The sequence below is a fragment of the Equus caballus genome, chromosome 1 (genome assembly GCF_041296265.1).
Source record: "Equus caballus isolate H_3958 breed thoroughbred chromosome 1, TB-T2T, whole genome shotgun sequence".
Classification (NCBI taxonomy): Eukaryota; Metazoa; Chordata; class Mammalia; order Perissodactyla; family Equidae; genus Equus; species Equus caballus.
Window position 1 is genome coordinate 125760060 of NC_091684.1, and position 12323 is coordinate 125772382.

Here is a 12323-nt window from a genome sequence, read left to right on the forward strand (position 1 = left end):
AAGAAACCATAATATAACTTTGAATGACCTCTGATTAACTAATCCAGACATGTTGTGTAGATTTTATGGCCCCTCCCAGCTGCTATAAGTTGATAACTTAGTTCTTTTGAGTTCCTTAGGAATCTGATGACCCTGGGGCAGAGAGTCTCTGCTGATAGCCACCGTCAATGACAACTGAAAGACCAGGGTATAGGGCATTGCTCCAGTCTCTGATGCACACCCACTAAAACAAAAAACTGTCAGGAACTAAGAAAGACCAGATGCCTCTCCAACCCAGAGACCAGCCCCATATATAACTGGCCTGTAGTCCTTGTTCTGTAAGATGGTTCTTTGGGACATTAGTCGGCCACCTTTCTCCTTGCTAGCAAGCTGTAATAAAACCCTTTCTCTCCTACCACCTGCCTCTTGACTACTGGCATGTCTTGCAGCAGGCAGACAACCCCTCTTGGGCGGTAAGAGGCCCAGTCACAGAAAGATGATTAAGGAAAAAAAGATTAAAGATTGAGATTTTATAAAGTTTTCTTTCAGTTAAAAACAGAAATAAATTATGCATAGAAAACTAAATCCATGATAACCTACAAATATTCTCTCTCTCCCTTTTCAAAAGGACAAATAAAAGACTTTCCTGCACTAACTTCTCACCTCAGTCTGAAGTTAGACAGACGAGTATCTGAATCCTTCATTGCGACTTCACCCCAGCCCCCAGCAAAGGGGCACATGCCGTCCACCCTACAAGTGGGAATTGGCTCTCTCAAGGTAACGGGAGCCTTTGAGCAGCAGTGGTATCCTGCCAATACCACCACCTCAAAGCTGAGCCCCCTCTGCCCTTGCTCAGCCCTCCCCCATCAATAGCTCAGACTCCTCGTGGCCAACACGCTCGACTCCACTTGCCCCAGCATAAGTGTTTCTTTGAAATGTTTGTTTTAAGAAAACTCCTATTTCACAAATGAAAATAGGGGTCTTCGCAGAACTGTCTCCTCCCAGATGCTCACCAACTGAAACACAAAGGCTTTCTATAGTGCCCTCCTGGTTTCTGTTTTGTCTTCCATCTCCAGAGCACTGTCTTTTCCTACAAGTTTTGGGCAACAGCGGTGGTCCTTTACAAAAGGAGTTGAGGGGAGACTATGCGTATAAAGGATAATATTCTCTTACAAGAAAGGCTCTATTTTGGTACTGACAAATAGAAATGGCAAGCAATAGGATATATTGGAGTATATGAGGAAGCCATTTGCTGTAAACCTAATTTGGCCTGACTTTGTTTTTTCAAAAAGGGCCTGGCGGTGGCCATGGAGCACGCACTGTATATCTGCTTTAAACATTTACTATGGCAAGAACAAACGGCCTTAAGATAAAGGTGCAACTTCCCCCACATTGGCATTTTCTTAAGGATAAGCATCTTTCCTCAGGCTAGGAACTGATTGCTATGCTCACCTTTGACCACCCAGCTCACCTGTGACCACCCAGCTTGACACAACAGACCTGCCACCCTGCTGTGTCCACAGAGACAGCAGACCTACCTGCTGTGTCCATCAATCGCTGTGCTGACAGAGCAGTCTCGTGACTATTGTGAAAGGGACATTTCAATCATATGAGAAAGATCCTCTTTGGGGGTATATAACCACTCTGTATACCTCACTTCTTTGGTGCCCTTTCTACCGTCAGGAAGAAAGGCCCCGGGCCATGGTCCTCAGATTTTAGCTCAGAATAAACTCTCCCAAATTTTCATTTATAGATTGCTGATGGATTATTTTCATCAACAGTACTTAACTTTTTCTATGACTTAGTTAAAATAACATGGATCTTCTCTTGAATTAAGAAAGATGGGAGAGAAATCAAACTGTGTATGTTTGGAGCTAAACTGAACAGTCCAGATACAAAGACTCCCTGGTTTGTTCTATCTCAGTGAATTCAAAGCCTTGTGTGATTTATAATAAGAAACATGTATTTGGTCTTTGTCCCCATTTTCTGGCACAGAACTCCTAAAACCCTTGGAATTTCCTAAGTTAAGTGAGCCTTAAAGGTATCTTTTGTTATGTTAATGAGGTGACTTTGGAAAGCATCTAAGGCTGGGGCTGGTTGCCAGGAGAACCAACCACCTGATCAGAAGGTTGGAACTTTCAGTCCCATCCCCAGGCCTCCAGAGAGGCCAGAGGGACTGGAAGTTGAATCAGTCACCAACGGCCATTGATTTAACCAAGCATGCCTATGTAATGAAGCTCCCAAAAAATCCAAAAGGACAAGGTTCAGAAAGCCTCTAGGTTGGGGAACCGGAATGCTTCCATGTGCCACTGTCCCAGGCCCCAAATTCCATGAAGACTGAAGCTCTTTTGTGTCTATCTCTTCATCTGGCTGTTGATTTATATCCTTTAATGTCCTTTGTAATAAACTGGTCATCTAGTGAGTAAACTAGTTTCCTGAGTCATGTGAGCTGCCCTAGCAAATTAATCAAACCCAAGGAGGGGGTTGTAGAAATCTCTGATTTACAGCCAGTCAGTCAGAGGCAAAGGTGACAACCTGGACTTGCAATTGGCACCTAGGGGATGAGCTTTAACCTTTAGGATCTGATGCTATCTCTAGGTAGACAGTGTCAGAATTGAGTTGAACTGTAGGACACACGGCTGGTGTCTGAGAATTGCTTGGTGGAGTGAAAAACCCCCTCTCTACATTGGAATTGGGTGCAGAACCCTTCACTGGGTGAAGGAAGCACATCAGAGGGAAACATACCAGGCTCTTGACAACCTTCAGCAGCTCCTCCATGACCACTGCAATGCCCTGGTATCCAAGCAGCCGGCAGATGACCTGGAAGTGCGGAGGTCCCACAAAGTTCCGGTAGCTGCCGTAAATGCTAGAGTAGGCCAAGTTCAAAGCCTGGGGGATAGAGAACATAAGTGTCTGATGAAATCTCCAGAGTCCTCAACATGGTCCCTACACACTCATGAAGATAAAGAATTATTATCAAAGATGCACTCAACACACGGCACCCTTAGGTGGAGAGATCCAGAGAATCTGTTAGACTGCCTTTACTAGTATTTATGTCTTCAAACTGAAGACATGAAAAGCAAGCTTGCTAAAACAAAGAAAACAAAACAGTTTGGTTTTTCAACATTTATTAAACTGCCAGTTTTAAAGAAGCCATTTTGAGGTCCCAGAATGAGAAATGAATACATCTTAGAGCCTCACTGCTGTTCCATGGAGCTGCTTCCAATCTACTGGGGGAGACACCCAAGGACAGACCCTGATGAGGCCATGGGAGCTGCCTTCTGTGGGATGTACAGGCAGCTGGGAACGGCAGTCCCTGCAGGGTGGGCAACTGAGAAAGGTAGTCAGGATGGTCTCCTGTAGGAGGGAACCTCCAAGCTCATCTAAGGACACGGACACATACTCAGCAGGGAGATCACTAATATATGCATTCAGTGCTATGTACTTCCCTCTCAGAAACTCTTTAGCTGCATCCCACAAATTTTGATATATTTGCATTTCATTCAATTCAATGCCATTTTTAAAAAATTTCTCTTGACACTTCCTCTTAATCCATGGATCATTTTAGAAATGTGTTAGGAAATTTTCTTGTCATCTTATTGTTACTGATTTCTAACTGGAGCTCATGTGGTCAGAGAACACACTCTGTATGATTTCAATTCTTTTTTTTTTGGTGAGGAAGATTCGCCCTGAGCTAAACATCCATTGCCTATCTGTTGTTTTTTCCTGCTTGAGGAAGATTAGCCTCAAGCTAACATCTGTGCCAATCTTCCTCCACTTCGCATGTGGGATGCCTCCTCAGCATGGCTGCTGAGTGGAGTAGCTCCACACCTGGGATCTGAACTCACAAACCTGGGCTGCTGTACCGGAGTGTGCAGAACTTTAACCACTCAGCCATGGGGCTGGCCCCTGATTTCAATTCTTTTAATTTTGTTGAGGTTTGCTTTACGGCCCAGGATATGGTCTATCTTAGGGAATGCTCCACGGGCACTTGAAGAGAATGTGTTCTGATGTTGTTGGGTGGAGTGTTCTATACATGTCAGTAATATCCTGTCGGTTGATTGTGTTCAGTTCTTTGTTGCTGATTTTTCTGTCTACCTAGTCTATCAATTACTAAGGGAGAAGAACATGGAATTCCCCAACTATTATTGTGGAGTTGTTCATTTCTCCTTTCACTTAAGTTAGTTTTTGCTTCAAGTATTTTGAAGCTCTGTTGTTTGGAGCATAAACATTTAGGATTACTATATTTTCTCAGTGGCTTAACCCTTTTATCATTATGTAATGTCCCTTTTTGTCCCTGGTAATAGTCTCTGCTCTGAAATTTACTTTATCTTGTATTAACATAGTCACTCCTGCTGTCTTCTGAGTAATGTTTGCATGGTATATCTTTTTCCATCGGTTTTCCTTCACCCTACACATATCACTAATTTTAAGTGAGTTTCGTGTACAGTCATGTTTCTTAATTCTCTCTGCCAATCTCTCTTTTATTTATACCACTTACATTTAATACACTTACATATAATTCTTAATATTTAAGTAGGCTCTGTTTCATTTTCCTGTCTTCCCTATGGGTCACTTAAACATTTTTTAGAATTCCATTGTGATTTACCTATAGCATTTTTGACAGTATCTCTTTGCACACATCTTTTAAGTGGTTGTTCTAGGTCTTACATTATGCATTACATAAGTTATCACAATCTACTGTTATCAACATATTACCACTTTTTGAGTGAAGTATACCAAGCTTACCTCCATTTAGGTCCCTGTATTTCCCACATCCCTGTTTTATAATTATCTTAGCTATTTCCTCTGCTACACTGAGAACCACAGAAGCTCTGCAAAGTGCCTGTCACATGTCCACTCCTATGACCGTATCACACTTGAAAGGACCATATTTCAATCATTGGGTCAGACACATACTGCCTCCCACTGCCTCCTCTAAGCACCACACTGTGCTTTAAGTGCTGGGATTCTGTGTGAGGTTTTTGCTTGATAATAAGTTCTAATGCTTGAAAAGAAAAACACAAAAATCACTACTGAAATCCAATAGCCTCAGGTTACAAGTGAGAAAATTCACTTGGAAAGTCACCCTGACTTGCTTGGGGCCTATGGCTCAATAATACCTGCTTCCTGGCCCCTCGGCCAGTGTCTGACTTCCCTGCGAACTACACTCATCCCAAAGATGGCAGATGCTAGGGACAACACAAGTTGAATAATGTAACTACTCAGAGGGAGGGGAGGAGGACCTACCTACAGATACTACATGGTAAAATACTCAGAGGAGGGAAGCACTCTGGACATCCACGCTTACAGCTCAGTTCAAGAAACACTGCTGGCCATGTCTGATGCAGAGACGTGGGCCTTGCCTGGAAACCGGAGTATGTGGGCTCCAGACTCATGAGTTGTGTGCCTTGGGTTCCCTAACACACTTGACGCTGTGCAACTTCAACTGTCAATCGGGTACAGTCTTACTTACCTTATAGGAAAGAGTATCAGTGATGTCCTGAAGAGAGTTCACTCAGAGTGGTGATATTACCAAGAACCAAAAAGATAATGCCATAAATGGACCACTCATCTAAGTCAATTTTATTTCCATAAGACACTAGCTCTAGTTCATCATTCACAAAAAAAAGAACTAGTTGGATTTTTTATTGGATTCCTGGGTATTCCATAATCTCACAGGTACAAACACTATAAATTATATTGCAGCAAAATGACATGCAGCTGACAGGTTTGAGCAATTCAAATAAAATGACTGTCCTTCGAATACAACATTCAACTCCGATATCATGATGTTTCAGCGTTCCGCCTTTTTTTGATCCTCAAAAAAGTGTCATATAAGATGAACAGTCAACATCAATGTCACCCATCCAAACTTTTGTTAGAGTCCAAATAATCTAACAAAAATATTGGTTTAGGTTATGAGAATAAAAATGACACAATCATAATTTCTCAAACTAAGGCTGAAATCTGTAAGTTCAAGTTCAGTCACGTCTGGTTGCTTTAGAAAGAACAATCAAATCCAATTCATCTAATCTTTCCTTCCCCCTAAATGGGCACCTGCTTTGCTCCAAAAGTGTCTGTGCCCCTGTGGACACACAACATGTGAATGCAGACCCCGGGCTACTCAGAAACTGTGGGCTCACAGCTTTGCCACATGGGAAGCTGAAACACTGCCGTCTCCCTGCATTCCTGGAGGAAAACCCTGCAGAATGAAAATGTGTCTCCTGTGCCTTTAATACGATGATGGACACGGCAGGATGGACACAACCGTGCTGGAGGGGAACTTCTTTTGAAACCAACCACACAAGCCAGGAATCCACCCCTTCGAGACCAAGAGGGAGGCTGGCCTGACACCCCTATGGCTAGATGCTGTGCAGATCAAGGGGGCAATCACCAGCGTCCACCTTTCCTCACTGCTTGTTATCCTCTCCAAATGCTGGGGCAGGGGAGGAACTGGAGGACAGAGAAGGGAAGAACCACCTCATTTCTTGGTTCCTCTTTCCCATGGACACTTCTGTTTATTACAATGCAATAAAAACTTTCTTTTGTGGTCATGCCTAAGAGCAGGATTAAAAATTTCAGAGCCAAGCCAACTTCATAGCAAATCTTTTAGTTAGCAGAAACCCAAGAAATTTCTATCTTACCTGCCAAACTTTCTAGTCCTAACTTCTAAAATTACATAAAATTTCTTTTAGTTCTGAGGAGGTAAGGCACTATATTTTAATTTCAGAAAAGGGGCATTAGAGCACTTATTCTAATCCTTTTAAAAATAATCTAACTCACACCCTTTCCGAGGGGCAGAGAGGTGTGCAGTGTGCACCAACACACCAGCCTGGATTCTAGTGCTTGCCCATTTCCAAGCTGCAAATGCTCCCAGTACGGCCAAGTTCAAGCTACCGTCTGTAGTGAGGCAGGCGGGCAACCCAGAGGACGGACATGAGAGGTTCACACTCTAAGGAACAGAGAATCAGGAAAGAATGGGTTAGAAACTCCTTTTCTAATTCTCAGATCCAGCTGGCACCTTAGAAAGTGTCCTGGTGCACGCTGTGTTGGGGTGGCAGCCCACTGGCTCTCAATCTACATCCTGGCCTCTGTCATCCCCAGTTTGAAAGACAGGATGGGTGCACCTGGGTCTATCCCTGTTGCCAGCCTCACTCAACCAGCAGCTCAGAGAGCATGAGAATGGGGTCCGTAGAGTATGGGTGTCACTTAGGGTTGGAGAAGAGGCAGTCTGGTAACTTCCTGGACCTCATGTCCCACCACAAGCTAGTGTCATCTGTCCAACCTGAGGGGCCTCCCAGTGAAGGTGCTTTCATCTCCCACCTCCCTTCTCTAAGGCAGGAGCCACTGGGGACCCCTCTGCAGGTGAGAAATCTTTGGCTAAGAGGGAGGAAGGAGGAGGGCAGAGGCGTCAGGCCCCCACCTGCATTTCACCAACCTGAGCCTCCCTCTCGCCCTCCAGGCCTCGCTGGCCATACGCCCAGACCCATGGGGTCCATGGGGGCCCCTTCCCTTGTCCAGCCTAGGCTATCTGGCTCCTGGGTGCCTGTGGGGGCCTCGCCAATGCCTTCAGGCCTCTCCAGAGCAAGGCCTACACCCAGCTCCTGCTGCGCCAAGAACTCTGTTCCCTGACTGAGGCCAGCATAGCCTGCGACATAGCACACTCCCGGGAAATGCTTGCTGAGTACACCCTGAGACTGTGACTGCAACTTGATATCAGTGCAAAGAATACCACTACTTAATACTAAAAAATGACACTCTGTCCAGAACACAGCAGATGGGACAGTGACACCTAGCCTTCTTCATTCTTGGTCATCATCACAAGGCTTGGAACAGCCAGCTAAACCCTGACACTAACTGAGGGGAGCCGCATGATCCCCTAACCCATCCCACACCCTTCCGGTGTCCCCGCCCCAACCTCAGCCAATGGGAGATGGTGCAAGGCCAGCCTGGCTATGGCTGAATGGACCCTTAGCAGGGCAGTGTCCTCGCTCCTCACAGCAGCGCGGGCAGCCCCAGGAAGGGGAGTGGACACAGGCCCTGAGATGAAGGCCTCTTGCCTTTATCTTCCTCAAATCTAGCCCTCTCTTATTTCAAAAAGTGGCACTTCCATTCCCTAACCACCAGGAACCTAGGAAGTAGCACTGGGTCTTCCTTCTCCCTCACCCTCCATCTCCAGGTCAGAAGTCAGTTCAGTCAAGTCCACCCCTAAAATACACCCTGAATCCATCTACTTCTCTCCATCTCTGTCAACATCATGTGGTCCAAGCCACCATCTCCTGCCTGGCCTAAAATAACATCTTTCTACCGGGCATCATTCTCTGCCTACTCCCTGACCCGCCTCAGGCCTTGGCCCCTCGCCGGGGCCTGAATGCCCCACACTGCCTGCCATCCCGACAGCCTTGGCCTCCAGGCCCCTCTGCAGGGCTGGTCCCTTCTCAGCATCCAGATCCTCCCAGAGTGAGACCGCCCCTGAGACCACCCAAGGCTCTGTCACACCAGTCCCTTTCACAGCATTCCCAGGAGCCAGCACAGAGAGCACACATTTCCTCCCGAGTGCGCAACACAAATAACATCACTTTCACCTTGAATTCCACGTATTCTTGTAAAACACAGGCAGTTTCTATTTTTACCAACACTGCTTTCCCTTTCCTCTCAAATGTATCCTCTGCTAAACACTCTGGCTCGTCCCAGCAACGCATCTGTCATTTCCTTCTTGGCTAACAGGCTGAAGATTTTAAATGGACACATTAGCTTACAGAGTGTTGGGATGCTGTGATAAAGACAGAAGTGGGCAACCAAAGGGCCCTTTTGCGAGACACGCCATGATGGACATTATGAGCTTGGAGACGCTGGAGGGAGAGGAGGCCAGGGTGTCTCTCCAAAGACTAGTCAGAAAGGAAAGACTGATGAGCCAAGACCCCTCTGAGTCACAGCTGGGGGCCTGAAGAGTGGTCCTTTCATGTCATTGTGTTAATAGGTTCATTTCTGCACCTGTGAGAAGAACACTCAGAAAACATAGAGAACACGTTGCCAAATCTTGGCCCATCAGAGCTTCAGATCAGCATCAAGTGGCACCTGCTCAGAGCTACAGACTCCCAGGTGGAGGGAGGCTGGTGTCTCTAATGGACAGGGACCCTGCGCCACTTCTGCACACAGCCTATGGGTCAAGCCGCGTGAGACTGAGGCTGACACTGACATCAGACAGAAACAGCTTAAAAAACAAGTGAGAACAATGCAAATGCATCATAGAGTTTAAGTCAGACTCAGCCCTCTGAGAGATAGCTGCTGCTTCATATTCCAATACTCTTTTCTCTGGTATCTTTCTGTAATTAGGATCACTGTGTTTGGAGTTTGATTTTTTTTTTTTTCTGATTTGGTTTTTCCACTTGCTCTTTGTTGGAATATTTTTTCTTTTTCTTTCTATCTTTCTTTTCTTGTGTGTGTGAGGAAGATAGGCCCTGAGCTAACATCTGTTGCCAACCTTCCTCTATTTTATGTGGGAGGCCTGCCACAGCATGGCTTGACAAGCTGTGCTAGGTCTACGCCCAGGATCTGAACGAGTGAACCCTAGGCCACTGAAGCGGAGCGCGTGAACTTAACCACTATGACACCAGGCCAGCCCTTGATTTTTTTTAATTTAATAAAATACAGGCCCCAGGACCCCATAGTCAATAAGATCTATGTAATTATTTTCAACAGCTGCAATGCATTCTGCCAGACAGTAAATTGTTCTAGTCTTCTTGGTGTTAAGTTGGGTACTTCCCATTTTTTATGCCAATGTTGTAGGACTACCCCCATAACAGACCTCACATTGGACTCAAGTGATTTATTTCCTCAGGTGTCTGGTTTCCTCTAAGTGAGAACATATAAACATTGATAAATGCTGGCAGATGGCCCCCAGCATCACACAGTCCCAGGTGAGCTCCTGCAGCAGCACTCAAGACAATTCCACTCCCCTACAGAAGGAGTTGGGTACCTTAACCTTTTCTGATTTGGGGCAAAATAATTCTTACTGCTGTCATTTATAATCCCTCAATTACTGATAAGGCTGGATATCTATTTTTATTTTTTTAAGTACATTTTTGGGAAATGTCTGCTCATTGCATCTGTTTCCTTCTTACTACCGAGTGTCTGTCTTTTTCTTATTAAACTCTAAGAAGGCTTTAAATATTAATAACACTAACCATTAAAATACTCATTTGTTGCTAATCCACCCACCTCAGCCTGGACACCTGTCTCATCTTACTAGATGGCAGGTATCCTGTGGTTTTCACCAGCTTGCCTTTGGTTTCTGGATGTCAACTCTCTTTCTACTTGCCCCCTCCCACCTCAACTCCTCCCTTCATGGCACCACACCGGAACTGGCCGACCAGCCCCTCCGTCACACAAGTGCCCCAAGCCTCTTCTACACACTTTCTTGGCTTGATGTTTCTAAACCTTTAAATCTGCTAACAATCTCACTTATTTTAGGTGCCAGGAGTAAGGCTGGGCCCAGCCTGCTGCCCACCACACGGCCAGAGGGCTATCCCAACACTATGTTACTTTCCAGGAAGGTGATAATAGAAGAAAACGATAGCATTTTATCACTTAGCAGTTATTAACATGGCATGATATATTTAAATCATTGCAACAAACTGATTTTAACTAAACTTCAAAATATGCTTCATTGTGAACTTAAAAATCTTAACACAAACACACAAGAACCTACCTTTGATCCATGCAAATACTGGGGTTGTGCATTAGGCTGTTTATCTCTTTGAAATTCTTGAGAAAATGGTAATACTGTCCGAACAAATCTAAACAAAAAGATTTAAAAGAAAAAAAAGAAACAAAAACAAAAATTTAACTTTTTAATTAAAAGAAATTTTTTTAAAGTTCAGAACTTTTCCATCACCCATCAATTAAATCTTCCTCCCAGTTAACTGATATAATTATCACATAGGAAAAATTCTAGGAAATCAAAAACCAGAGTATGAGTGAGATATAAATATTCCAAAGTATGATAAATGTATCCAAGTTCAGGAACAGAGTGAGAACTAAGGGGTCCGTCTGAAACCACTAGACAGTCTCCAAACTCAGGGAAAATCTGGTCTGTTGTCACCAGAACCATTTCAAGCCTAAATCAGTCCTTCGAGAAGTGGTCCTGACCAAGCACTCAGGCCCTGCTGGGCCTCTGGACACCACACTAACAGTGGGGACAGGAGTGGGAAGGCGGACACAGGCAGCGATGTCCAATTATTCAGATCACTAGTTACAAGCTAAAGGGAAGAATGAGCTAAGTGTTTATAACTACACTCACCTAGCCAAGAGACTGTGGCTTAAAAATGGATTAGGAGCCACTGAAAATCAAATGCTTGGATTTTAAAGCAGAAATGCCAAACTCTGCTAACACTCAAATCAGAAGTGTTCATTTAAACATATAAAACTTCTGCAAACAAGCATAATAAAGAAAAACATATGGATTTGCTAATTATTAAATTCTAAGACCTTGATTAAGACATAGTGCACTTTCATAAATAAGAAAGGATGTAACTGTCAAAGTACCACCAGTACATAAAACGAACATGCGCATCTCAGGGGAGACCAGTGGCCTATAGTACTGAGTGTGTTTACACAGAAATGTCATGTTGCTGAGTGTCTGGATTTTATTGTTATCCTTTAAAGAGTGCTGAATTTTTAGGGCAGGCCATTAAATTGCTTGAAAGTCAGCTGGATCCTTTCATGATTTGTTAGGGTGGCAGAGTAATCACTGTCCCCAAGGCTGGTACCAAGGCAGGTCCTTCTGGCAATTCCATCCAATGCCTGGGTCGTCAATGAGGCTTCCCCATTCTTGCTGGTAGGGCCTCAAATGACACTCCTGGCTCTGTGTGAGCTCTGGGAATTATTCAGCTTACAGCTCCCCAGCAGTTGTGCTTTGCCTAGCCTTTTGGATTTCTATCCAATGCACATGTGGTTTAATATTCAAGCAAAGACTAAAGGGGCCTAAGTTGGTTTCAGGAGCTGTTTCTCTGTGTAGCTCTCTCCTCTCCTGTACTCTGCCCTGCAAATTCCAGCAGTCTTAGCTTCCTTGACTTCCAGTCTGTCTCCCCCACGAAGTAAGACTTCCAAGCTGTACTTGGTTACCCACCTCTGCACCGTGGCCCAGACAGTGCTTCCAGGAAGAAAGGCAGGGAAGTCATAGGGCTCACTTCCTTTGTTTCCTTTCCCTCAGGGAAATGTCTAATGTCTGAAAACAACTGTTTCCTAACTTTTGTCCAGTTTTTCACTTGTTTAAGGCAAAAGAGTAAATCCAAACCCTGTTACTCCATTATCCCAAATAATTTTTGAATACCATATTT

The 12323-nt window shown here is 44.5% G+C and overlaps 1 protein-coding gene across 1 annotated transcript in view; it reads right to left on the bottom strand.

Annotated features, from left to right (window-relative positions):
* CYFIP1 (cytoplasmic FMR1 interacting protein 1) overlaps positions 1-12323 on the bottom strand; it is a 92388-nt gene that overhangs the window by 13359 nt on the left and 66706 nt on the right. The window contains 2 exon segments of the mRNA XM_070231499.1: positions 2725-2868; positions 10694-10781. Of these exon segments, the coding sequence (XP_070087600.1) occupies positions 2725-2868; positions 10694-10781 (232 nt within the window).